At 41.6% G+C, this 27,832-nt stretch overlaps 2 protein-coding genes across 4 annotated transcripts in view; both read left to right on the top strand.

Annotated features, from left to right (window-relative positions):
* The window catches only part of LOC115152366 (contactin-1a), a 126,021-nt gene extending 124,764 nt beyond the window's left edge, over positions 1–1,257 (top strand). For 2 of the 3 annotated variants that reach the window (XM_029697159.1, XM_029697158.1), the window contains exon 25: positions 764–1,257. In XM_029697159.1, coding sequence (XP_029553019.1) covers positions 764–888 — 125 coding nt within the window. In that variant the 3' untranslated portion in view covers positions 889–1,257. Of the gene's footprint in view, positions 1–54 lie in introns of all 3 variants that reach the window. The other variant, XM_029697161.1, reaches the window with a different exon arrangement.
* A 9,329-nt stretch (positions 1,258–10,586) lies between these two features.
* The window catches only part of LOC115152363 (PDZ domain-containing RING finger protein 4), a 215,831-nt gene continuing 198,585 nt past the window's right edge, over positions 10,587–27,832 (top strand). The window contains exons 1-2 of the mRNA XM_029697155.1: positions 10,587–11,537; positions 11,752–11,859. Coding sequence (XP_029553015.1) covers positions 11,184–11,537; positions 11,752–11,859 — 462 coding nt within the window. The 5' untranslated portion in view covers positions 10,587–11,183. The remainder of the gene's footprint in view (positions 11,538–11,751; positions 11,860–27,832) is intronic.

Raw genomic sequence — 27,832 nt, 5'->3', positions numbered from 1 at the left:
TACCCAAAATGTAATTGAAACGTCACCATTGTGCCTCGGTCTGTCTCCCTCCAGGCGGAGGAGTCATGGCTGCCAAGTCCCTCAACTTGGCCTCCCTGCTCCTGGTGGCTCTGCTCTGCCTGATGGGCCTCTGAATGTAGCGCCATCTTTATCTGTCTTCACGGGTCCAGCCCTGTGAAGGAGACTCTGTGAAGTTGACGCCTATCTATGACAACTTTGGTTTCCACAACCTTTGGTTTCACCCTGCAGGCCAAAAACCGGTGTTCCCCGTCTCGAGGAATAAGGCTCTGTTTGTGGAAAAAGACACAATACAACATTTGGACAAAGAAGATATCTGGGATCTCTCTTATTTTAAACCTACATTATCTTTGAAGGAGGAGCGTCTAAGGATGTCTTTCAACTTTTTCAATATGCCTTATATGTAAACGGTTACACTTATCTTTCACAATGCCATGACTTGCTCTTGACTGGGTGAGGTGTTAGTGCATAGGCACTGCACAACGATGGCAGGTAACTGTTTAAAAAAATATTGTGATACAGGCCTTTCTTGTTCATTCAAGAAGGTACAGTAGCTTCAAAGTGTGTGTTTCATTTGATGTATGGCATTATGGACAATTGTTACAACATAGCATTCCATATATACTGTATATATAAACTTAGCAGGTATTTTAGTTGTGAAGGATAAGTGTATGAGTTTATGAAAATGTCTTTATGTGTTTTAATTGCATTTCAGTGGCTTTTTCTTTCCCTTTTTCTTTTCCAGATGAATTACACCATCCCCTTACAGAGATACAGTCAAATCAAATCTCTACTCATGGTCCCCGACATCCTAAGATTTCTTATCAAACATCATCAGACAAAAGAGCAATTCATGTAATACTAATATAATATATGCAAGGAATATGGTTTTGCTGTTTAATAAGTACATATAGCCAGTACATATACTTTACTATTAACGCTGTAACTTCTTTGTTCAGAGAAACATTGATTTTATCTCCCAAAAACATGCTTATTTACAACTCATAACATTCTCTAAAATGAGTAGACCAGTTTACAAGTGTTTGCATGTAGACATTGTTATCAGAAAGAGTTCCCTGACAAAACAAGATCAACTTCTCAGCCAGAGTGATGCGAGCATTTTTAGCACATGTATATCTGTGTATGTAAAAGTTGAATGTATTGATAAACTGTGGGAACAAGAAATTAGCTTGAAAACATATCAGACGTGCAGTCCATAAAAATGATGCTGATTCATGATTTCGACTGGCTGAGAAAAGCTGCCTGTCTGTCTCTCTCGTCCCGACTCCCGACACGTTCATTACTATTGGACAGCTGGAGATCGAATTTGAATATTGAAACAATGTTGCAAATATCTGAGAGACAGACAGCAAGGTTTATAGAAATCTCCGCTGTTGAAAACTAAATGTTAGTCTTAAAGAAATGTGAGATAATGTCTAGATGCTTTTTATAGTGGAGATCAAGTTTATAAATTGTGACCGACCGGCTTAAATCGGTCTCATGCTGCAAAATTTGAAATTGTGTTTTGTACATTGGATAAAAGTGGAGACTCAGAGCTACAAAATGGTATATCATACACTGCATTTTGAAGAACAATGGGAAAGTAATTCTGCTTTGAAAGTTGATAAACTTGTAAACTCACTTTTGAGAAAATGGCCTTTGAATGTTTTGGTACCTACTGGAGAGCTCTCCTTTGTCTACACCCATTCAGCATTGTTCACACCCTCTTAAAATGGGTGGGGCTAAACAATGAACCATAATCCCAATCCATAGAGCACTAGCAATACAAAACTATTGTCATAGCTAGCTAAAGTTATCCAAATAGATTCAGTGTTAGCTAGTTAGCTTGCTAACATTAGGCTATAACTAGCAATGCGAAATGGCATTCTGATATAACATTAAAGTTACTACACACAGATCATAATCATAAACGTAACATAATATTAGCTAGCGAGCCTACCATCTAATGTCAGCTAGCTAGCTAACAGTCAGTTTTAACTTGCAATGAAAACAACTTTCTGACAAAATTAGAAACGTATAATATCTGAAACTATAGCTAGACTCTAACCCGTATACACGGATGAATACTTCATGGAAGACTCCAAACCCTTTCATTAAATAAGACATCCTGTGTTGTTTCCATTTTGTTTGGTACAGCTTGCTTGGTTCTATGTTGTGTCAAGTCACTCTGGTTCACACTGACCATGTGCAATGCCATAGGAATCATACGTTTTTGCTTCCACTCAAACTCTGACCATTTTACACGCCCTAGCAGAGCTGGTTAGGCTGTTTTCATGTTATGCAGAGCGTTGGTGACTAACTGTGCTCCAGGCATCAATTTAATTACGTTTTTTTACCAACATTTACTGACACCAGCCATATTCAACCGGCGTTATTCTGCACTCTGGCACACTCAGACAAGAGTGCTCTGAAACAGTTGTTGCAGTGACATTCTATTGAAATGGATACTTGCATAGTGGAGTCTTTTTGTTAAGTTTTACTACACAATAAATAAAATAAAAAAGCAGCGTTAGATATGATTACCTAGACATAATGACCAGCTCAAATTGACAGAAGCGTGCTATATGGCAGACCAATCCAAACTCATCTCTTGGCATGTCCAGCCCACTCATTATCTCAGCCAATCATGACTAGCGGGAAGGTTGCTGTCTTTTTAACCAACTGTTCGTAATTTAACAATTTTATTAAATATAGAGCCTTGCAAAAGTATTCATCCCCCTTGGCGTTTTCCTATTTTGCTGCATTACAACCTGTAATTTAAATGGATTTTTATTTGGATTTCATGTAATGGACGTACACAAAATAGTCCAAATTGGTGAAGTGAAATGAAAAAAATTACTTGTTTCAAAGAACTATAAAAAATAAAAAATGGAAAAGTGGTGCATGCATATGTATTCACCCCCTTTGCTATGAAGCCCCTAAATAAGATCTGGTGCAAACAATTACCTTCAGAAGTCACATAATTAGTTAAATAAAGTCCACCTGTGTGCAATCTAAGTGTCACATAATCTGTCACATGATCTCTGTATATATACACCTGTTCTGAAAGGCCCCAGAGTCTGCAACACCAAGTGGCACCATGAAGACCAAGGAGCTCTCCAAACAGGTCAGGGACAAAGTTGTGGAGAAGTACAGATAAGGGTTGAGTTATAAAAAAATATCCGAAACTTTGAACAGCCCACGGAGCACCATTAAATCCATTATTACATTTTTTTAAGAATATGGCACCACAACAAACCTGCCAAGACTCACAGACCAGGCAAGGAGGGCATTAATCTTAGAGGCAATAAAGAGACCAAAGGTAACCCTGAAGGAGCTGCAAAGCTCCACAGCTGAGATTGGAGTATCTGTCTATAGGGCCACTTTAAGCCGTACACTCCACAGAGCTGGGCTTTATGGAAGAGTGGCCAAAAAACATTGCTTATTTTTTTTCTTTAACCAACACGTTTGGTGTTCGCCAAAAGGCATGTGGGAGACTCCCCAAACATATGGAAGAAGGTACTCTGGTCAGATCAGACTAAAATTTAGCTTTTTGGCCATCAAGGAAAATGCTATGTCTGGCGCAAACCCAACACCTCTCATCAACCCGAGAACACCATCCCCACAGTGAAGCATGGTGGTGGCAGCATCATGCTATGGGGAAGTTTTTCATCGGCAGGGACTGGGAAACTGGTCAGAATTGAAGGAATGATGGATTGTGCTAAAAACAGGTAAATTCTTGAGGGAAACTTGTTTCAGTCTTCCAGAGATTTGAGACTGGAATGGAGGTTCACCTTCCAGCACGACAATGACCCTAAGCATACTGCTAAAGCAACACTCGAGTGGTTTAAGGGGAAACATTTAAATGACTTGGAATGGCCTAGTCAAAGCCCAGACCTCAATTCAATTGAGAATCTGTGCTATGACTTAAAGATTGCTGTACACCAGTGGAACCCATCCAACTTGAAGGAGCTGGAGCAGTTTTGCCTTGAAGAATGGGCAAAAATCCCAGTGGCTAGATGTGCCAAGCTTATAGAGACATACCCCAAGAGACTTGCAGCTGTAATTGCTGCAAAAGGTGGCTCTACAAAGTATTGACTTTGGGGGGGGTGAATAATTATGCATGCTCAAGTTTTCTGTTTTTTTTACTTATTTCTTGTTTGTTTCACAATAAAACACATTTTGTATCTTCAAAGTGGTAGGCATGTTGTGTAAATCAAATGATACAAGCCCCCCAAAAATCCATTTTAATTCGAGATTGTATGGCAACACAACAGGAAAAATGCCAGGGGGGTGAATACTTTGGCAAGCCACTGTATTTACAGATGGCATACAAGTTTGTTATTAAGGCACATGAAAGTTCACATGTTCGAGAAGGCATTTCTGCCAATGAACGCATTTTGATAAGTAAAAAAGTTTAAGTTCAAACAGCTCTCCTGTGAAGTAGTGACCCGCGACATACGCCTAGTTGCCTGACTAGGCTGATAAAACAGTGGATTGCGCAGTCAGATGGAACAGAGTAAATAGGCATTTTAACATCATAGATTTAGCTGGTGGTAACTTATTGAATAGACACCGGCTGAAATGCGGTTTTAACCAATCAGCATTCAGGATTAGACCCACCGGTTGTATAACATGACATAAACAATGTGTGACAGTGGTGTATTTGGTTTGCTTGTCAGGACATCTAACTCTCCTGTGACCGTCGCTTTGCCATAACATGTGTCCAGTGTTGTAAGCATGTACACTTGGAGGAACCATATAACTAAACTGAGTTTGGAATCATATAAATAGAATTATAGAATGGGTATTTTCCCTTCTAAGGATTCTATTTATATGGTTTGAATATCCCATGAAAGAGTACATTGAGCACAAAAAGGCTTTGTTTTGACTGTATCAGACCTTAGTGGTAGACTACATGCTGGTGCTTTGTAAAGAATGTTTCGCATTTTCTTTCGTCTTTTTAATGTCTCATATATTTCGTTTTTTTTAATGTTTCAGCCCTTTTTCATCAATGTTTCAAGTGTGAGTGTCACTGTCAACAGTGATGCAGTGACTCTCACTCAGTTCAGTAAGTAACCGTGTAATGTCTGTTTGAATGTTGAATGGCTATTTAAATGGTATTATGCGTAACACAACCTGCCTAGCTCCTATAACAGTTATACTAGTATTGTGTGTCATGGTCCATAAACTGGTGCAACTAAAGATAAACAACACAAACTTTCAATATCCATATCATAGTCCTCCAAAGCTCATACATTGGTCCTACTATGTTTGCAACGTTCATTTGTCTTTTTATTAACAACATGAGAGTTACATGTTATCAGAGATATATAGAGTATGCATTATCAATTGGTGTTGTTGTTCATCATTATGACTCGCCACTGGTTAAACAGTAGAGATGTTATTACTGTTATTTCCCGCAAGCAGTATAAAAATGCAGATTTTTTTTAAAATTCTCCCTGAATACATGTTCGGTGTGATGCTAGCCATGCTTTTACTAGCTCTGGTCCAGGGTGTTCAAGTGGCTTGCTAAGCAAGGCTCAAGCAGCGCCATGGACCAGAGCTATGCTTCTGCATACATTGTGACTCTATCAACAAAACACCTACCAAAGTGCTTTTCCCGTTTTCCCCTCATGCGACAAGTCATTGAAAGAGTTGCCAAATGCATGAATGCCTTGAACTTTGATATTTGGAAGGAAAGTTGCTATTACTACATCTTAACATGCATGACATTGGAAAGTAATTATAGGCCTATATGGTAAAGAAGCTCCATCCATACATTGCAATGACTCAACTCATCATACATACAGGCAACTTCCTATCAGCTTCATATGAACTCAACATGCCTTTGTGGCAAATAATAATAAACATTCATTCCATTATGAGTGACATCCCTTTATGTCAGAGACTGTGTGTTATGTGTACATACTGCACATTCTATAGATAAGCCTAACATGTGCATTAGCTGCCTCATCAAGCCAGTCATCTCAAGGGGAAGGTCTATGGAGGGCAGGATTGCAAATGTTTTGAAACTTTCCCAAAATTCCCAGCTTTTCCAGAAATCCCAAATGGAGGATTCCCAAAATTCCCAAGTTTTCCAGGAAATCCAGTTGGAGGATTCACCTGGGAATTTGGGAAAAACTTCTGGATTTTTTTCATCCTAATTGGGGGTTAAGGTCTTACAGAAAAAACCTAAACTGACTAAAAGAATCTCACTCATTCAAGTTCAGTAGGCCCTACTGGTCAGTCCTGCGGTCGGTCTCATGCATTACTGTAAGATGTGTTGGGCTTTGACGACATCCCCGTTCTTGATACAGCAGCAGTGTTTGGCTGTATGTTCAGTGCTGTATTCATACTGTACTGAATCTGAATCGCACATGTTGAGAGGGCTGAAACTGGACTCTCCAATTGGCTGGACATAAAAGGAACAATAAAAGTTTAGTTAACCATTCATTTAAGGTGACTTGTCTCTTTTATATATTGTCTTGAATGTCCATAGGCCGACCGAAGTACAGAATGTACAGTGAATAAATGAAGAAAAGACAAAACTCTATGTACACAAAACCAAAAAGTATCAGCTGAATAAACACAAGATCCTTGAAGAGCTAAATGAAATTCCAGAAAGCGGTGTTGTGCATTAATTAGGCCTATAGCAGCTGTTCCACAGCCTAAAACCACCTGGACTCCGGGGTAGTAAGTAGTTGGAAAGTTGCTAATTTGCTAAAGTTGTCCGTGATCAGATTTGAACACGCAACCTTTGGGTTGCTAGACGTTCAAGTTATACACACATCCATACACCCTGAACAAACACCCTCCTTTTGTTTTTGACTTAAGTAACCTTCTGTCTTGTGTAACCGTATCAAACATAACATATACTAATTTGATTGTCCCGGATTTACATGTATTATGTTACGTCTAGTCTATGAGACCAGGCTGCTAAAAAAGACTCCATTAGATTGAACTTGCCTTTTTTTTCTCCTCTGGACAATATAATTTGGTCCAATAACAGGGGTAAATTATACTCAAACCTCGCAACAGTTAAGTATCTCAAATATAAACATTGCATTGTGAACAGGAAGAATTTGTATGTATTTCCAGTAAATATGTAGGCCATGAGTATTAATATTTACCAATACAAAGACAATAATAAACGTATTTGAATGTTAGGCAAAGTGGACTTCCCCAATGGTGTCACAACAGTCAATAACAATGTGCACCTCTGGACGAGGATGACCTTTGGCAGAGCGCAGGAAAACAGCTGATCAGAACCTAGGTTGAAGATATGTTTCCTAATTCCTACTGAGTTGTAGAATGTGTTAGAAAAAAAGCTTTTTTGAAAAACAATTTCATTCCTAAATCTCCTAGTGGGGCCTTTACCACTGAGGGCTAGAGGTGGTTGACTCTAGAACTGCTGATGTACGGACTTTGCACCGAACGTTGGAATGCATTCGATTTTTAGCAATCATAAAGCTCTCTCTGCTCAAAGCAGTTCTTCCTCAGTAACATAGCCGTGGTAGACCTTTTTACCGGGGTTTTAGCTTTTTCAAATTTGTATTTAGGATATTGTCATGGAAAAGTAGGCCTATACGGTCTAATTGTGAGAACATGTAATTCCCGTGTTTCCTCTATATCAGTGGTCACCAACCTTTTCTGAGTCAAGATCACTTTCTGAGTCTGAATGCAAGCAGAGATTTACCGCTTTTAAACGTGACATAACGTAAGCCTGTGCAACATTAGCCAATTAAAAACAGTACTGTAGCAATGAGGTTTGTGCAGTAGGCTATAGGCCCAATACATTATGACTACATGTTGGCTATACTTGAATTGCCCTGCCAATGTTGTTCTTCTCAGACCATTTAGAAATTATATTTACAACGTTTTGGTATATGATTACCACAGTTAATATATCATGCGTTGTATGACTTTTGAGGTACAGCTGACTGAGCATAATATACAGCTCTGGAAAAAATTAAGAGACCACTGCAAAATGATCAGTTTCTCTGGTTTTACTATTTATAGGTATGTGTTTGGGTAAAATGAATATTTTTGTTTTATTCTATGAACTACTGACAACATTTCTCCCAACTTCCAAATAAAAATATTGTCATTTCAGCATTTATTTGCAGAAAATGACAACTTGTCAAAATATCAAAAAAGATGCAGTGTTGTCAGACCTCGAATAATGCAAAGAAAATACGTTCATATTCATTTTTAAACAAAACAATACTAATGTTTTAACTTAGGAAGAGTTCAGAAATCAATATTTGGTGGAATATCCCTGATTTTAAATCACAGCTTTCATGCGTCTTGGCATGCTCTCCACCAGTCTTTCACATTGATGTTGGGTGTCTTTATGCCACTCCTGGCGCAAAAATTCAAGCAGCTTGACTTTGTTTGATGGCTTGTGACCGTCCATCTTCCTCTTGATCACATTCCAGAGGTTTTCAATGGGGTTCAGGTCTGGAGATTGGGCTGGTCATGACAGGGTCTTGATCTGGTGGTCCTCCATCCACACCTTGATTGACCTGGCTGTGTGGCATGGAGCATTGTCCTACTGGAAAAACCAATCCTCAGAGTTGGGGAACATTGGCAGAGCACAAGGAAGCAAGTTTTCTTCCAGGACAACCTTGTACGTGGCTTGATTCATGTGTCCTTCACAAAGACATATCTGCCCAATTCAAGCCTTGCTGAAGCAACCCACGATCATCACTGATCCTCCACCAAATTTCACAGTGGGTGCGAGACACTGTGGCTTGTAGGCCTCTCCTTTAAGTTCCTTAGTGTCCAAATCACCAACAAACTATCATGGTCCAAACACGCCAAGACAGTCATGAAGAGGGCACGACAATGCCTATTCCCCCTGAGGAGACTGGAAAGATTTGGCATGGGTCCTCAGATCCTCAAAAAGCTATACAGCTGCACCATCGAGATCATCCTGACTGGTTGCATCACTGCCTGGTATGGCAACTTACCCCAAATTACCCCAAGTTACCTTATCATCTTCACTGCTAGGCATTCGTCCTCTCCAATGATTGACTATTTCTGTGATAACATCTCAGGTGAAAAATATCCCTTTTCATTGCCAGAGAGTAGAGCTGATTAGAGATCAGAGATAGTGTTACAACTCTGTTCTCCATTATAGATAACACCAGCTCTCTCAGGATACTATTTATTTTATGCCAGAACCAGAAACAGTCTGAGTTTTGTTTTCCAGTTTGTATCCAACAATGATTTCAGATAACAAAGTCAAAACTATGTATTTCCCCTTTGTTTGTGGGGATTAAGGTCACAGCCTATTTATCAGTTAGATTTAGATTAAAATTGAGATAAGGGAATCCATCCACACTTCCTGCTAATCAAAAGGGCTTCAATAGTTACTTCTACACACATGAACGTACAGAGGAAGATTATGGGAAAAAGAGGGAGATAACATTTCGCTGAATGTGTCTCACATCAATTGGCTTATCAGCCAGAACATATGGCTTCTCTGTGATAGGTGATAGGCCTCGTCCCAGGTGGTTTTGTTGTTTCGTTGTTCTTGTTGACATCATTTGTTGCTACATCGCCTAAGGTCCTAAGGGAAATCAACTTGTCAGATTTATAGATACCGCCTACTGAGTTTAATCTGTAAATTCCATCTGAAAGAATCAGAGTTCAAAAAGTATACCCACTGGGCAGACACTGGCTGAACCAATGTGGGATAGCAATTTAATTGACATCTGTCCCCAGTGGGTTTTTACTTCAATTGTGATGTAAAACAAACCTTGATTGTCTCACTAGAAAATTCATCTGTCTTGGTTTGATTTATTGACAAGGAGGATTTGTTAATGACTTTTTAAAAATGATTATTATTAATGAGGAGGACTATTCAGTTTTTCCTCACGGAACAGCTCGGTCTGGAATCAACATACTGTTTATGAAGTGTGACGTGGCACTAGACAGAGTAATACTGGAGGCTGTGTTTCACCAAGACTGTTGTCAGCAGTAAACACTATTAGTATGTCAGAGACATATGGCCTAGACGAGTGTATGTGTTCCTTCCAGCTAGGTGCAAACATCCCAGGGCTGAGAACTATTGGCTTTGTAAATCTACACCTGCCAGGCACCCGCGCTCTCTCTCTCTTAACCATGTCATACAACACACAGCCCGAGTGATGTCACTTTATTCTTGTGTACTCCATACCAGACACAGAGCCCTGAAACATGATGCTTTCTCTCTGAGAGGTGCCTGTACTCTGTCATGCTGGGTTAGACAGTTAGATGGTTGATGGACACTGGGCTGTAGGACACGGGATCAGGCTCACGTAGTGATCTCTACAAAGATATTATGTTACAGAGATTAGGCTGTAGAGAAGGAGTTCCCAAATTACCCGTTTTTGTGATGGTTAGTCATCATAGAGCATGCTACATTGCAGCCTATTTTGTAGAGCATGGAAAATAAATTCGAATACATAATTTATTCTTATTTTGAAAAAAAATGCATGATGTGAAAATGGAGGGAAAGGGTTTTGTTGCAGAAATCCAATAGTCTGAAAATCAATGACATCGTTGTATCATGTTATCTGAAGGCTTGAGTGACCTCTGGTGGTTCTATTGAAAACAATTCATGGAAATTACTGTGATGTCCTCTCTTTAAAATGTATTCAGTACTATTAGCATACCGCCAATGTTTTTGTTACTATTATGGATAGGGAACTTACCCATGACGCATATTTTCTTTCTCTCTCATCATATTGGGAATAGACAAGGGCGAGTAGACTAGTTAGTCTACAACTCCAGCAACAAGTGGGGGGTAAAAAGTTATCCAGTTCATTTACTGTTAGTAAGGGACGTCGACTTCGATGGGACGTAGGCACGGCAAACGTTGACACCGCATTTTCACCTGAAGCGCAACGTTTCTATTGCCTAGGCTGTTTTACATTGGGATTTTGATTTTACGCACAGTCTGTATAGCAACCGTCTGCAAATTCATCAGTTAATTCTACACCTGGTCAAACTTGTGCTAACTTTTTTATATTGCCACTGCAGAGAGGCTGTATATGATACTGATCAACCGGACTCTGGACCAGCGAGGAAGATAAATCTTGATGTGCGGCGCCAACTGACCAATTTGTGCAAGGACGGAGAAAGAAAGTAGCGGAGAGGTTTTGAAACCAAGCAAGATGGATAATGATTTGTGTATGGTAAAAGACGACTCCAACTTTGACCACAGCGACGTGGGTGTCTGTAAGAAAGGATGCAGACTTCTCTTGCAGACAGACATCGTCCAGGGAGACCATTGCTGTTTAGATGCGCTTCGTATGCTGAACGATGCGCTCCAGGAACGGAGTGTTACCTTGGAGCATGAAGCCCGGATGCAGCGGCTCAGGTGGGTCAGGAGAGAGCAGTCCCTACTGGCCCAGGTGTCATCCCTCCAAAGCGAAGCGCAGCTGAGTGCTCTGAGGTACCAGCGAAAGTTGCACCAATTCATGCTGAACATCAACAACATAGCCAAACAGGTTATTGGACATTACAAGGTGAGAACTTGTATCATATTAAACCCAACACCAAGTATTGCTTTCGATGTGATACAATTACATAATGTCAAGATAGGTATGCCTGCTGTATTTGAGATGGACACATTAGATGGCATCTATAACACTATATTCCATTATCCAGCAACACACACTATTAGGCAATAGCCTTTTTCTTTTTCTTTACTGCTCTTTTTTGTAATGATAATGTATACAGAGTGACTCAGGAGCTTCTGGAGTCTGCCTGTCCCAGCTATCTGAACAAGGTCCAACTGATGCACTGGACGGACTACAGGACCAGGAGGAGCATGGCCTGGTACCAGAGGTAAGCCACTGCAACATTCTAACTCTACTGATGATTACATCTTCTGTCATTTGACCTGAATGGCAAAACGTGGGCTTTTCCAGAGCACGTCATTTACTCATCGGGACTGAGGGGATTCAGTCAGTATTGATCATCAGACCTATTATATGTAGCATACTAACATTGCTTTGGCTTGCCCATGTCAGACAACCCTTTGTTCCAAAATTGACTTGCAGGGGGTCCCCCCCTACCTAAGTTGGAGAATTTGGATTTTTTTTCAAACACCTGAAACAGCTTTTTCCTTCCATCTAAATCCATAATCATTATGCCTAATTATATGTAGAAAATATGTATATTTCACTGCATATCTAATATACCTTTTGAGCTGTCTGTATCCTCTTGACTAGCGGTGAAATAAACTAAATATGGTTCTCTGCATCTCTGCTAAAATCTGGGTAACAGATTGAAAGGAATGGGTCTTATTTAGTTATTTCTTGCTTTTCTAAAGTCGACCAACCTTGCCAGCAGGCATGCCAGCTAAAGTATTTAGACAAGCTAGCTACTCTAACTTGACGTTTTTTTGTTGTTGTATTTGTGCTGATGCCAGCAATGGTTTGGATCCCTTTCAGATGGTTAAGCATTGCACTTGTACTACCATTACTGTATCTCATTTCCACCTTACAAAATGTTCATTTCGCCACCTTCTCATTTCATTTCTCAAAGTATTGCCATACAGGACTTCGCTGCTGTTGCTTGCCTTTCCCTGACATTTTTGCAACTGTTAATGATGATGATGTAGTGGTGGAGAGTCAACTCCAAAATATTTGATTCCTCGATTCCTTGCACACCGACTCCTGGTGTCGACTCCCATTTCTGAGCGTCAAGAGTCGATTCCTAAGATTCAGTATTTTTGTAACGTAGGAGATTGATTAGTTGCCGTAATTCTTACAACACAAAAACTTGGATCTTTCATAGCGAGGGACAGAGAGAGAGGGCAGGGGCACAGTGTAGGCAGGTCGGCTAGGCAGACAGTCAGAACAGTGCACTAGGCCTATCTATTGGGAATCAAAAGCTGTACCTCGGCCTGCCGAGTGGCACATGTGCCCGGGAGACCCATGAGGCGGTCAGCGTCATCTGGGTTAGGGGAGGGTTTGGCCGGCATGTCCTTGTCCCATCGCGCTTTAGCGACTCCTGTGGCAGGGCGGGCGCATGCACGCTGACACAGTCGCCAGTTGTATGGTGTTTCTTCTGACACATTGGTGCGGCTGGCTTCCGGGTTAAACAAGCAGTGTGTCAAGAAGCAGTGCGGCTTGGTAGGGTCGTGTTTCGGAGGACGCATGGCTCTCGACCTTTGCCTGTCCTGAGTCCGTACGGGAGTTGCAGCGATAGGACAAGACTGTAACTACCAATTGGGGAGAAAGAAGGTGTAAAATGTATAAAAGCCAAACATTTATTCTGTATCTCGCAGTAGAATGCTGTATCTCGCAATTTATTGGCTTGCAATGTCTCGCAACTTCAGTAAAGCAGGGCCTATCATCAATGAATAGGCTAGGATATTCTACACGCAACAGACCGAAGACTGAACTGAGACTGAACCGAAGACTAATTGTTATAAAACGGCTAGAAATGTAGCTCACTGTTTCAGTGTTGTTGTCAACGGGAAGAGATCGGTAGGTACTCCGTTAGCTTTTTCAAGTGGAAAGGGCCCATAGTTTAGAGTGTTGCTGACACTGTAATGGCATTCTGGAGAGGTGCCATTCACTAAAACAAAGTGAAACCTAAGGCACAATCAGGCCTTTTCACCTGGCTGTGAGTGATTCTACTGGAGATGTAGCTGGTCGCACTTCTCATTGATACCTTAGCCTGGAGTGAGGAAGGGAGAGAGGGAGAGAGAGAGGTTTGGAAGGAGGTAGAGAGTGGAGGGAGAGAGAAGAGGGAAGTATGGATGGAGGTAGGGTAGGGTAGGAGGAAGAGAGTGTTAGAGACTAAAGGAAGAAGAGAGAGACTGAAGGAGGGAGAGAGAGAGAGAGAGAGGGAGGGAGAGGGAGAGAAGGCCATTCTGATTAGGCCCAGAGCACAAAGATGACCGAAATAGTTGTGCTGTGACAAGAGAAAATATAGATTTATCACCTGCACTTTTGTGTCAGCTGATTTGATTTCCGTTTTTTTGGGGAGGAAGCGAGACTTGAGTCCAAACAAAAGATGATTGCTGATAAACAATAGGATTGTGGGTAGGATTTGTCTCCCCACAGCAAACTCAATGTCGTCTGCTATGTTTGTTTCTCCCTTGTTTCTCCTCAATCTCATCCAGTTAGTCTGCTGAGAGACATACAGTATCAGATCATCTTCACCTCTGTGTGTTGTGAGACACTGGTGTTTCATTGGTCACGTCCATTGGGGATGGACACTTCGATTGGCTGTCTTTCTGATGTCTATTCGGACCCTGGTTGCTTATCTAGACAGCTTAACTGTGTTGTCTGTCAGTTCCTTGCAGTCTGCTTCTGACAGACTATAGGTCGGCATTTAGGGGTGTTTTCTGTACCTGACATGCTCGGTTGCGGTGGTCAGTCGTCCAGAGTGAGCACGGTGTAACTGTTTACTCTAGCTCCTGGCCGTATTTCCTACTTCCTGTATCATTTGACTAATGCGCACAACTGACTTTTAGTGGAGCAGCTAAAACAAACTTCTTCATGGCTTTATTTAGATTGTAGTACTGCAGGGAAGGCCAAGATAATGGTGTTTTTATAGCTCTGTAGACCTGTATAAATACCTATATGTGAGATGTGGTTGGTTCATCAAGTCTTTTTTGTTTAAGAGATACCAAAAAGTATGCCTCAAGTATGTCTCAGTAGTTGATTATTCAGGTTGTGGTGTCTTTTAACATGCTGCTTTTGTGGGTTAACTGAAATCTTTCATCTGTTCAGTTTTTTCTTATAATTTAGGTTTATTGGAGCAATTAAATTCTTAATATTTCTTTCATAGTTAGATTGGCTAACCTTCTGTTATTCTAAAGCTTCGACGCTTGTGGCCTTCTCATTAAAATAAGTAGAGATTGAGATGATTTCTGGATATGGCTAAGGAGCTGGACCTCACCACCGAGGTCCTGAGAGGGTACTTGCTACACACACACACACACACACACACACACACACACACACACACACACACACACACACGGAGAGAGAGACACACACAGACACACACACACCGCCAGAAACACGCACTGTTGTGTTTGGCGATGTGTGTGTTGACTCTGTATCCAGTCTCCCTCCTCCGCGGAGCATAGTGTGTGTATGTGTGTGCGTGCGTGTGTTGACTCTTCTCGGCGGTGCAGTAGATCTAGAGGTGTGTTGTTTTAGGCAGAGGATGTGAACCAGGAAGCTGTTCCCCTAAAAGCCACCGGGGTCGTGAAGAGAGTTGTGCTGGGTAAAACTCTGGCTTTTTTGAAAGGCTCTTTAAAGCAGTTGTTGCTCTTTAAAGAGTTGTTAGTTAGTTTGAGCTGTGGATGGTTGGAGTATAGCTTATGTCCTGATCTTAGGTGAATCACACTAGTTGACCCCTAAGAACTATACTTTAAATCCACTTTGATGTACAATAAACTTTGCTGGTTCATCAACATGTGAGCATGTTTGTGTGCACATCTGTGTTGATTGTGTCTGTGATAGTGAACCTCAAAGCGCAACAGATTTGCTCTCAGACGAGTGACCCAGATTTCAGGTACTCTGAGGCCCGAGCGCCCTCCGCCCAATGACGGGAGCAATACACCATTATACCACTCACTCAAACAGCACGGGAGACCTCGGCGCTCTTCACACCGTAATGAGTGCAGCCTGGAGCCTGCCTCTCCACTGAACCTGGGTGGCGTAGAATAGATCAGAGCTCAACACCCATGGCTGCAGCATCTGGTAAAGAAGTCCAATAAACAGTTTAAAGCCATAACATATTGTAAGAAAGTAAAAAGAACCCAGGCTGTTGATGAGATGAACAGGTTGAGAAAATGCATTTTAAGAGACTTTTTTATAGGGCCAGGGAGACATTTTTTTTTTTTTTTTTACAGAAACACACACAGCTGTGTCCGATGATTTTACCCCTCTGTCACGAAAGGCTCTACCGCATAGAAGGGCTCTCGTGAGACTGAGTATTTAGCTCTCTGTATCTTTATGATGAGTAGATCGCTTTGTAAGTGACTTGATTCACCCACAAAATGGCGGCTGTGGTTGACTGTTTAAAAGCCCCAGACCCCCACCCTTCAAGTCTCACAGCTGGGGGCGGGGGGGGGTCTGTTAGTCATTGACCTGGTGGGTCTCTTACCGTCACAGAAACCTACACACGCTTACGTTATCCCGTGGCTTAATCTCCAGCTGTTACAGGACGATTAGGAAAGTCCTGATTCAGGACACATGCACGCACACAGCTGGCTGCTTATCATCAAGGCTCTGTACGCAGTGTGACATGAGTATGTAATCAGGGGCCGTATCCACATAAGGGTCTCAGAGTAGAACATTGGTCATAAGTGATAAGAATAGAGGCATTCTACTCTTACTCTTGTGGGTAAAAATAAAAGCAATGAAGCATGAAGCCTCTTTAGTCATATGAGCCCAACCTAGTAGACAGATATTTAGGAGACCTCCTGAGCTGTTCTAACCAGTTAAAAGTTACCAGCAGGTGTGTTGATTATAGAAAAAGGCAGCGAGTCAGTGGTATGCTTTGGAGTTGAAAGAATATTTGAATATTTCTATATAATGTAGACCTACAGTACGTGCTCCACTATCTCTTGTGCTTTTGCCAATGATTTCACACGAGGCATATTTTTCTTTCAATTATTTCATTAACCTACATCATGTCATTTCAAACTATCCCTAAATTGGGCATGCCTATAAGCTGGCAGCATCTTGGACCTATGTGTTTGATGATTAATGATAGACCTTTCAAACTTTTTATGGAACAATAATTGTAAGTAACTTGATGCCTACTGTGCCAAAAGCGAGTTATTGAACGGGAATGACAAGTTTGTTGATATAACAGTGATATTATCAAAATTACCATTCATTCTGTAATAGCCTATGCCTATTACATTATTCAAAATATCAGAATTTGTTCAAAAAGGCCAACATATTAGGCAAGAATTAAGAGTAGGGAAAGTGATCGTGTCATGCAAAAATTCTATCACAATTTTACCATTGCAACATTTTGATGTACAGTCACATTCACTGTGGTTTTCTGAAGCTCTTTAGACTTCACAGCTGGCAAAGCCTCATCGCGATTGGTTATTCCCCATCATTTGCAACAATGTCAATGAGCGTCATCACTAGCTTTACTTTGCGGTACCTCAAACTGCCTTAAGACAGGTTTTAACAGGATCCCTAGGACCTTTTCTGAGATGCTTTGTGGATATGAGCCTTAGGGCTAGATGTGGCCAGGTCTGCCTGCTGGGGAGTTTTGCCTGTGGGACAATTCTCTCCCGCAAACTAAGCCCTCCTGACCAGTGTCAGAACTGTTGAATTACATGAAATTTGGCAAAGTACCATCAAAAGAAATGTCTCCTTTGTACTGTATCATCATTTAGTTCAGCTCCAATCAGCAGCACCCAGTCTCAGACAGCCTCTCTGTTCAGACGGAGGATTAAATCCTAATAAGTGAGGGAAAAGGAAGCCGTTAGATGCAGAGCGACAGGTGTACAGTTAAAGCCTGTACAGTATAGTAAAGTACAGTACATTATGGATATGTTGAAGGGAGAGATAAGCCAAGGTAATATGCCAGGTGCACTGGGTATTAGTTCATCAAGCTTGACGTTGGGCACTGCACTGTACTCTTGCCAAGGGGAAAGCCAGAGGGAGAAAAAACAAGGGATCAAAAACAATACCCGCTTTCTACTTCATGTTGAAGGGTAGATAACCCTCCTCAAAAACCTCTTCAACACATCTGCTGAATTAAAAGACATGGAAACAACATCACACTTTGTTTTCATAGGCTTTCAGTTACCCTGGCACGGTATCAGAGGAAAAACTTAGAGAAAGGCTATCAGACTTCATCCAAGTCTGAGCAAGAGGGTTTTGAAGATGTCAGAACCTCTTGCGAGGCACACAGGTTAGGTTACTCTGTGTTTACTTTGAAGTGAAAGAGACTCCTCCTTATCTGTCTGACAAAGTGTTTCCTCGTCAGCTGCTTCAGTTCTCTCTCTTCGGGAAGTTTCATGCGACCCCGTCGAGAAAGACATGCGGTTTCAAACACACTCATCCCGCTCAAACAGACAGCTTCACAGACGTCTGCCTTGCCTTGCCTGAATTCCATAAATCCCTCCTAATGAATGTGCATAGCCCTATTATTTGTCCTTTGAAAGAATCCTTCTAGTCTTCTAGTCAAATCCCATTGTGAAGAGGAGAAAGACGTGAGTATGAACAATAACAGTGGGGGGGGGGATCTTATATGGGAGGTTTGACAGATCTTCATCGATGGTAAAATGCGTGCGGTTGCCTGTGCGTGAGTGTGGGCGATTCCTCAATCACAACTCACTACTGACAGCTCTGTGTTGTCTGGCCTTGTAGGAGGAAATGAACAGTGACAAGCTTTGTGTGTGTTCTTATTGGAATTTTATTAAACAGAATAGAGCTGCTTAATTTCATCCCCCCCCTCTTTAGTTTGACTGCAATAGAGAGGGGACAGGAGGTGTGATGGGTTTGATTTTAAATGAGGTACATTTGGTAGAGTCTGAGGGGATGGTTGAGATTCTAAATATTCACTCTGAGGAACCATGAGGTTACATCGTCTCATAGATAAACGCCATTGTCTTTTTGATCATAATTGTTGCAACACTCCTGTAAAGACAGGAGGAAGGAGGAAGACTACCTTTCACTGGCTATCAACCAGCTCCAAGTAGCTGATTAGTTGTCCGGGATTGGAAGAGACATTCATCAAGAAAATGCAATTGTCTTTTCAAATGTAACCTGTGGATCTCTTCTGGTAAAGTGTGTCCATCAGAGGAATTAGTATGATTGGTCCATCATGTGTGCATTTGTGTGTGTGCTAACATGCACAGTCAGTGTAGGCTATCCCACTGGGCACAGATGTCAATTCAACGTCTGTTCCACGTCGGTTCAATGTCATTTCATGGAAACAACGTTGATTCAACCAGTGTGCGCCCAGTAGGATGTGTTTGTCTGTATTTATTTTGTTATTCTGCATGTGCGGGCCTGAGTGTGTTTTCTCTCTGGACTGTCAGTGTTTCTCTACTCCATTTCTCCCTAATTGACCTCCACCATGTTTGTGTGCGTGTGTTTGTGTGTGTATGTGTGTGTGTGTATGTATTTGTGTGTGTATGTATTTGTGTATGTATGTATTTGTATGTGTATGTATTTGTGTGTGTATGTATTTGTGTGTGTATGTGTGTGTGTATGTATTTGTGTGTGTATGTTTGTGTGTATGTGTGTGTGTGTGTGTGTGTATGTGTGCTGAGTCATCATAGTGAGGTCAAAGCCTCTCTGTTGGTACCAGCCCTCTGCCAACAGACAGCTAGGCCAAACTCTGATTGGATCAGATAAGATAATAGCCAATCAGATCCAATCTATTTTATTGCGTCAATGCTGCCTCCAGCATTGAGATTATATTGTTCATTTAAGTGTGTGTAATGTGGTTCCTATTATATGTCATTTGTTTAGGTAATTGTTGTACCTGGAGCCAAGCCACTCTGTATGAATCTGTTTTGAATGCGGTAGGTAAGTGGGGTGGTAGGGTGACTACAGTCTTTCTCCAGCAGATGGCAGAATACACATTCTGTGTAGGGGAAAAACCCCAGTCAATGGAAGGTACAGGTGTTGGCAAATTTGGTATTGTGAGGCTGGCGATTGTAGAGAGGGAGACAGATAGCATTCTAGGATTTGAGTTGATATTGTGGATTGAATTGTTCTGGGACTGTCTGCAGATTTTACAGCTGGTAAATTTTTTCCATGTATATGTTTATTACTGGTTCAGCTCAAATATAAACTGATTGCATTCTATATGGCAGCACATGGAATGGTCTCTACTCTTTGCCAAACAGCTTAGGGTCTAGATATTGTGTGTTACGGTGTATGTGTTTTTTTTCTGTGTATGTCAATAGAATATATACAGGACTATTTAAAAATAGTGTATCTCCCCAAGGCTTCAAAGCCCATGTGAAGTGTACTGCTCAGCTTCCCTTCCCCTCTCATCTCCCGTCTTGAGTCATCTCAGCTGTGCTCTCGGTTCTATGCACTTCCAAGAGAGCCTCCGACTTACATAAAACTCTCTCAAAGATCACAGAACCATGCTACAAACCTGTCATGTTATAGTCTACACAGAAAGTGGCCAGTGATGTTCCCGAGCTGGGATTGGCTCGGTTCCCCCAAAATAACTGTTGCACAATGTTTGTTTTAAACAACATAGATTTTTCATTATAAACTGTATTGAACCAGTTGATTCCTAGTGGTGTAACTGCAATACAAGCTACCCCCTTACACTTTGAACAATTGGGAAAACGTCAAGACCCATTCCAGCCATTGTTTCCCCTTATTTGTTAGGCAGCAGTTGATTAAAGTTCCAATTGACTAGCACATTCCATGGCATTTCAGCAAGCCATGACACCCACTATCTCAGATTGTTCAGAAACTGTTTCCGTAGTTAGAAACGTATAGGATTGGCATTCCTGAAACATTATTTTGTTGAAATTTAAGTTTAAGTTTTAAGCTAATTGATTGCAACCAAATTGGCCATTTTAATTTATAGGATTCAGATAATATTCAGTAAATATAGTACCCAACACCCTATTTGGACCACATTTCTTCCTACTAATGAGAAAGACATGAGGAATCCCAACGGACACCCACGGATCCTCCACACCCCATGCCAATCCCACCCCAACAACGAGTATACAGTATCAGTTCTCTATGTTTGACAAGTAGTGGGAAGCTGCGGCTTGGAGTATTGCTTCTCAATACTATGTAATGTATTCCCTGTGAATCTGGATAGGTTTTTGTTCCCCTGTTCAGAGAAATCAGTAACTTTCATTATTTACCATAAAGTAGTGTGAAAGTACCAGGTTTTGACCACTATATGCCGCTGTTTCTACTATACCAACACACTCTTTTATCCATTTAGCTGCTTTCTTGTGTTTATTAAATAGATCACAACATTTCCTTTGCAACTTTGGGTAGAAAACCAATAGATTTGGCTCATAATGAAAATAAATTGTGTGGTCATCCTCACAATTCAAGCCAGTCTTCCATTAAACTAAATCAGTTGGTCCTTCTTTCATGCTTAATCAGTGTCCAGGAAACAGCTCCTTTGTGTGTGGTTTATTCCCTTAAAAAAGTTCTGGATTAGTTACTGTTAGACCATTCCTGGTGAACAAGCAAACTATTAGGCTACAGCACATCACAGCACATCAAAATCCCAAACTCACACTGTATACATTTAGCAATTTTATTGGATTGTGTTGGGTTTAATGATAATATCACTAATCACAATACATATAGAGCTGTTTCCTGATAATTTTATTGAAAAACATAAGACTGACATGCAATTCATTATTTAATTAGGGTTGTCAAAACATTTTAGTCGCTAGCCCATTTATCTATCAAAGTTTTGGACGTGTCGTGTAGGAAAGGTCTTCTGAGCACTTCGACTTCCCACCAAGGTAGAAATTGCATAGAAATGTATGTACTATTTAAGGAGAGTTGGGTTGAAGCATTACGTTGCTAAGAGAAGGATAAATGGAATTGCTTTTATGGAGGACTGGATTGAACTGAGGATGACCACACAATTTAATTTCATAATGAGCCAAATCTAAGGAAATGCTAAGTAAAATTGCTAAGGAAATGTTGTGATCTGTTTAATAAACACAAGAGATCAGCGAAATGAATAAAAAAGTGACAGTATAGCAATAACAGCGCCATTTAGTGGTCAAAGGTCGGTACTTTCACACTACTTTATCATAAATAATGCAGGCAACTTCAATTTCAAATTTCTCTGAACAGGGGGGAAAAATATCACCAGATTCACAGGGAATACATTATATAGTATGGAGAAGCAATACTCCAAGCCACACCTTCATCCTACTTGTCAAACATAGAGAACTGATACTGTGTACACTCACAGTTTATTAGGTACACCCATCTAGTACTGGGTCAGACCCCCACTTGCCTCCAGAACAGCCAGACTTCTTCGGGGCATTCTACAAGGTGGCAGAAACGTTCCACAGGGATGTTGGTCCATGCTGACACGATGGCATCCCGCAGTTGCTGCAGATTGGACGGTGGTACATTCATGATGTGAACAGCCTGTTCCATCTCATCCCAAAGATGCTCTATTAGGTTAAGGTCTGGGGACTGTGCAGGCCCTCAAGTAAACTAAACTCGCTGTCATGTTCCAGTTCCAGTTTTTACACTCCTCATTTGTCCAGTGTTGGTGATCGCATGCCCACTGGAGCCACTTCTTCTTGTTTTTAGCTGATAAAAGTGGAACCTGGTGTGGTTGTCCGCTGCAATAGCCCATCATCGATCAACAAGTTGTGCGTTCCCAGATGCCGTCCTGCACACTGCTGTTCTCCTGTGCCGTTATTTGTCTGTTTGTGGCCCGCCTGTTTGCTTGCACGATTCTTGCCATTCTCCTGCGACCTCTCTCATCAATGTTAGTTAGCGGTGTGCGCCAGTAGCGTTTCAAACGGTGACGTCATTCGCTCTGAGACCTTGAAGTCGTTGTTTCCCTTGCTCTGCAAGGGTCACAGCTTTTGTGGAGCGATAGGTAATGAAGCTTCATGTGTGACTGTTATTGATGTGTTCATAGGGTCCCTGGTTGAAGCCCATGTTAGTGCAAGGAGAGGGACGGATGAAACACTGTTACCATGACCAAGTTTACATGTGCACAGTATTCCGAATAGTTGCTTATATTCCACTTAAGGTATTATTCTGGATAAGCTGTTTACATGAGGCCTTTGATATTCTGCTCACGAGTGTCCATGAATAAACAGAATAGTAACTGAAATATGGACAGTGACTGTAGGCCTATAGCCGCTCACATGTAGAGTAATATAATATTAACTCCTGCAGAATTATGCATTTCTTGCAGCAAAATTATACAACAAATTTAAATTTTCTCTCGGGAACAGAAGTGGACAAATATGATTTATTTCTTTCAGCATCTTATCTTTGACACTGTTATGCAAGCAGACAGTATTTCAACCACATAAAATATGCACCCAAGATGAACTGAAGTCTTATCAGAAATGTGTTTCATCCTTTTCACAGCTTTTCATTTCCTTAATACCGATCAAACTGATGACATTTGGACATTTTGCACAGGAATAATCTTTCCACTGTTTTGGACTTATTGCGTTTTCTCCCCGGTCCCTAAACAAAAAACAGACAACTTTACCGGTGTTAACTAGATTACTAATGCGTTCATAAACTATCGATGTAATACACTATTCTGGTGAGCTTTTTTTTTCTAGGCCAGGGTAACAAGTTACTACTGTACGAGAGGAGAGAAGCTGCATGTATCTAACTATAGTTGACAAACAAATGGCTTACCAAATGTTGGAAATCCTAAGCAAAAACGTATCTAAATTAGGGGTTAAAGTAACCTAAGCCAGTAGAGCTAGGCTATACGGTCCAGTACGGTGTATCAGCAAAATAAACTATTATGGAATTATTATGGTGGATGGAACTGCGCAGGTATATAGCCTACTTTTTTAAGTTGTTTGTTTGACAATCGGATGAAAACATGATCACGCGACACCCATGAAAGGCGAAACTGAGCCCTGCACAGACTGCGAAAAAACCCCAACAGTAAACGGGATAAGGTGTTGACATGCCACAGTATCGCATCTAAGATCAGTATATCCCACGCATTTTATCCGGGTTTCTCATAAATAGGATACAAACGGTTTCGGTTTATTTTAAACAGGATATGATCTTTATATGTGTCAACTCAAAAACAGAATATTTGAGTATCACGAAAAATAACGGGATATTGGTGTGGATGTAAACAACATTGATGCTGTTGAACCGGATAACTCAGTTGGGCTCTGCCCAGCTGCTGGGTTGCTGTGGAGAAGGAGGAGGTCAAAGGTTAGGTTAGTGTGACCAGTGTGAAATGGCTAGCTACTTACTGGTGTACGTAAATAGCGTTTCAATCGCTGTCTTCACTTGTTCTGAGACCTTGAAGTAGTTGTTTCCCTTGTTCTGCAAGGACCATGGCTTTTGTTGTGCGATAGATAACGATGCTCCTTGGGAGGCAGTTGTTGATGTGTTCAGAGCATCGCTGGTTCAAGCCCAGGTTGTGGCAAGGAGAGAGACCGAAGCGAGACTGTTACATTTACTGGTTGTTGGGGTGGGATTGGCATGGGTTGTGGGAGGTCCGTGGATGGCTTTAGATTTTTTATTGGGGGGGGGGGATTCCTCATGTCTTACTCATTGGTAGGAAGTTTGGTCCAAATCAGATGTTGGGTACTATAGTTATTGAATATTATCTGAATCCTATAAATTAAAATGGCTTATTTGGGTGCAATCGATTAGCTTAGTTTCTCAGAGATGAAATTATATTTTCATAAAATTATGTTTCAGGAATGCTAATCGTATCTGTTGCTAACTACAGAAGCAATTTCAGAACGATCTGAGATGGTGATTGTCGAAATTCTCTTTATTGTGATTTTTGAGGTGGAACGACCCACTAGTTAGTTTTTTCCGGTTCAGACCTAATGAATCCCAGGGATTTGTCCATGATTGTCTTCCCTCATCACTCAGTGGCCATTGAGTGCTGTTGTGCTGCTGAATCAATATCCCTGGACTATCAAGGGTTGAACACTCATATTACTGATGAGAGTGATTTGCCTGTGTGTGTGTGTGTGGGGGGGGGGGGGGGGGGGGTTGTGTCTGTTTGTGTGTGTGCATGTAAGTGTGTGTTCCTATGCTCCGAAGTGTGAGGAATCAGTGGTTTTGTTCTGAGAATGTGTTGGCTTTCCCTCTAAAAGTTTTCCTCTTAACAAATTACAGAAATTATCGCAGCCCAGAGGAGAAGGGCATAAAATCAATGTTTAATACCGATCTGCGGGCGATCACGTTGAAGAAGTCTCCTGCTGCCGTGCGGAGCTTTAGCATTCATTGTTTGGCTCTCTGTAATTGGCACCGCTTATAGATAGATACATTACAGATGGAAAAGAAAATAAGCATTTCTTTCTTTTTTTTGCCCATTATATTTCTCTCCTTTGTTTAATCCATCTATAACAATGTTTTCTGCTGCACTAGTTGTTCAAATGGAGTCCCCTAGACAAGTGGCGATGGGTGTCAGTTGGGAGAATTGGTCCTTCTGTCTTGTTCACATTCAGCATAATTCAGAGGGAACCGATTATTTGCTATTCCCTTTGTCTTGCTCCAGTTTATTCTAACAGTATGTTGAGGAGGGCCTGTAATTAGTTTTATTTCCTAGACTGTTCTAGCATTTGATTTCTCTCTCTCACAGCTTTTTTCTCTCTTTCTATCCCTCACTCTCTTGCATTTTAAAGCCCTTTAATGCCCATCCTTCCTTCTGCTCTCCTTTTTAGTACCATTATCATCAACGTCATCATCAAATCAAATAACATTTTATTTGTCACACGCTTCGTAGACAACCGGTGTAGACAGTGAAATGCTTCCTTATGGGTCCTTCTCCAGCAATTCAGAGTTAAAGATAAGATTATTTTTTTAAACATAGAAATAATGACACGAGGAATAAATACACAGTGAATAATGAATACAAATAAAGAGTAAAAATAACATGGCTATATACTGGAAGTACGAGTACCGAGTCGATGTGCAGGGATACAAGGTAATTGAGGTAGATATGTACTGTGCATATACTGTAGGTAGGGGAAAAGTGACTAGGCTACAGGATAGATAATACACAGTATCAGCAGGGTGTGGGGTGAGTGTAAAAGTGTGTGTGTGTCTGTGTGTGTGTGTGTGTGTCATTGTAAGTATGTGTGAGTGTGTGGGTAGAGTCCAGTATGTGTGTCAGTGCAAGATAGTTAGTGCAAGAAAGGGTCAATGCAGGTAGTCCAGGTAGCCATTTGATTAGCTATTTAGCAGTCTTGTTTAGAAGTTTTATGGCTTGGGGGTAGAAGCTGTTCAGTAGAAGTGCAGTAGCAGAGAGAATAGTCTGTAACTTGGGTGGATGGAGTCGAATAATTTTTTGGGGGGCTTCCTCTGACACCGCCTGGTATAGAGGTCCTGGATGGCATGGAGCTCGGCCCCAGTGATGTACTGGGCCCCGGATGCACTACCCTCTGTAGTACCTTGCGTTTGGATGCCAAGCAGTTGCCATATCAAGCGGTGATGCAGCCAGTCAAGATGCTCTCGATGATGAAGCTCTAGAACTTTTTGAGGATTTTGAGGGCCCATGCCAAATCTTTTCAGCCTCCTGAGGGGGAAGAGGTGTTGTCATGCCCTCTTCACAACTGTGTTGGTGTGTTTGAACAATGACAGATCCTTAGTGATGTGGGCACCGAGGAACTTGAAGCTCTCGACCCGCTCCACTACAGCCTTGTTGATGTGAATAGGGGCGTCCTCGGCCCTCCGTTTCCCGTAGTCCATGATCAGCTCCTTTGTCTTACTGACGTTGAGGGAGAGGTTGTTGTCCTGGCAGGTCTCCTCCCTATGGGCTGTCTCATCGTTGTCGGTGATCAGGCCTACCAGCGTTGTGTCGTCGGCAAACTTAATGATGGTGTTGGAGTCGTGTGCGGCCATGCAGTCATGGGTGAACAGGAAGTACAGGAGGGGACTAAGCACGCACCCCCGAGGGGCCCCTGTGTTGAGGGTCAGCATGGCGGATGTGTTGTTGCCTACCCTCACCAACTGGGGTGGCATATCAGGAAGTCCAGGATCAAGTTGCAGAGGGAGGTGTTCAGTCCCAGGGACCTTAGCTTAGTGATGAGCTTCGAGTTCACTATGGTGTTGAACACTGAGCTGTAGTCAATGAACAGCATTCTCACGTAGGTGTTCCTTTTGTCGAAGTGGTAAAGGGCAGTTTGGAGTGCGATTGAGATCACATCATCTGTGGAAATGGAGTGGGTCCAGGGTGTCTGGGATGTTGGTGTTGATGTGAGCCATGACCAGCCTTTCAAAGAATTTCATAGCTACAGATGTGAGTGCTGTGGTATTACAGACTGGATCAGTGAGAGGTTGAAAATGTCAGTGAAGACACTTGCCAGCTGGTCAGCGTATGCTCTGACTATGCGTCCTGGTAATATGTCTGGCCCTGCGGCCTTGTGAATGTTAACCTGTTTAAAGGTCTTACTCATGATCACACAGTCCCCATGGAACAGCTGGTGTTCTCACGCGTGGTTCAGTGTTGCTTGCCTCGAGGTGAACATAGAAGGCATTTAGCTTGTCTGTTAGGCTCGTGTCACTGGGCAGCTCGTGGCTGGGTTTCCCTTTGTAATCTGTGATAGTTTGCAAGCCCTGCTACATCCGATGAGCATCAGAGCTGGTGTAGCAGGATTCAAGTTTAGTCCTGTATTTATGCTTTGCCTGTTTGATGGTACGTCAGAGGGCATAACGGGATTTCTTAGAAGCGTCCAGGTGAGTGTCCCACTCCTTGAAAGCGGCAGCTCTAAATCGAATGAGATTTTATTTGTCACATGCCCCGAATACAACTGGTGTAGACTTTACCATGAAATGCTTGCTTACGAGCCCTTCCCAACAATGCAGAGTTTAAAAATAAAATAGTAACACAAGAGGAATAAAATAAAATAAGCAAGAAGGAAGCAATATACAGGGAGTACCAGTACCTAAGCCTGCTACGGTGACCGTATTACCACCACACTGGCGGTCAAGAGTCATGACCGCAGTCAAATTCCACACAAAACACTGCAAGTTCTTTTTAAAGATCCTTACTGTCATTTTATTTTTTGTAATTTGAAATAGATTTCTAAGTCTTTTTGTAAATGATTGTAAAGCCCAATATGGATTGGGCTTTACAAAAAAAAGGTCTGAAGATTCAATATTGT

Source organism: Salmo trutta, chromosome 17, assembly GCF_901001165.1.
Source record: "Salmo trutta chromosome 17, fSalTru1.1, whole genome shotgun sequence".
NCBI lineage: Eukaryota > Metazoa > Chordata > Actinopteri > Salmoniformes > Salmonidae > Salmo > Salmo trutta.
The sequence above is the reverse complement of the archived record's forward strand: the minus strand, read 5'-3'. Positions and strand labels throughout refer to the sequence as shown.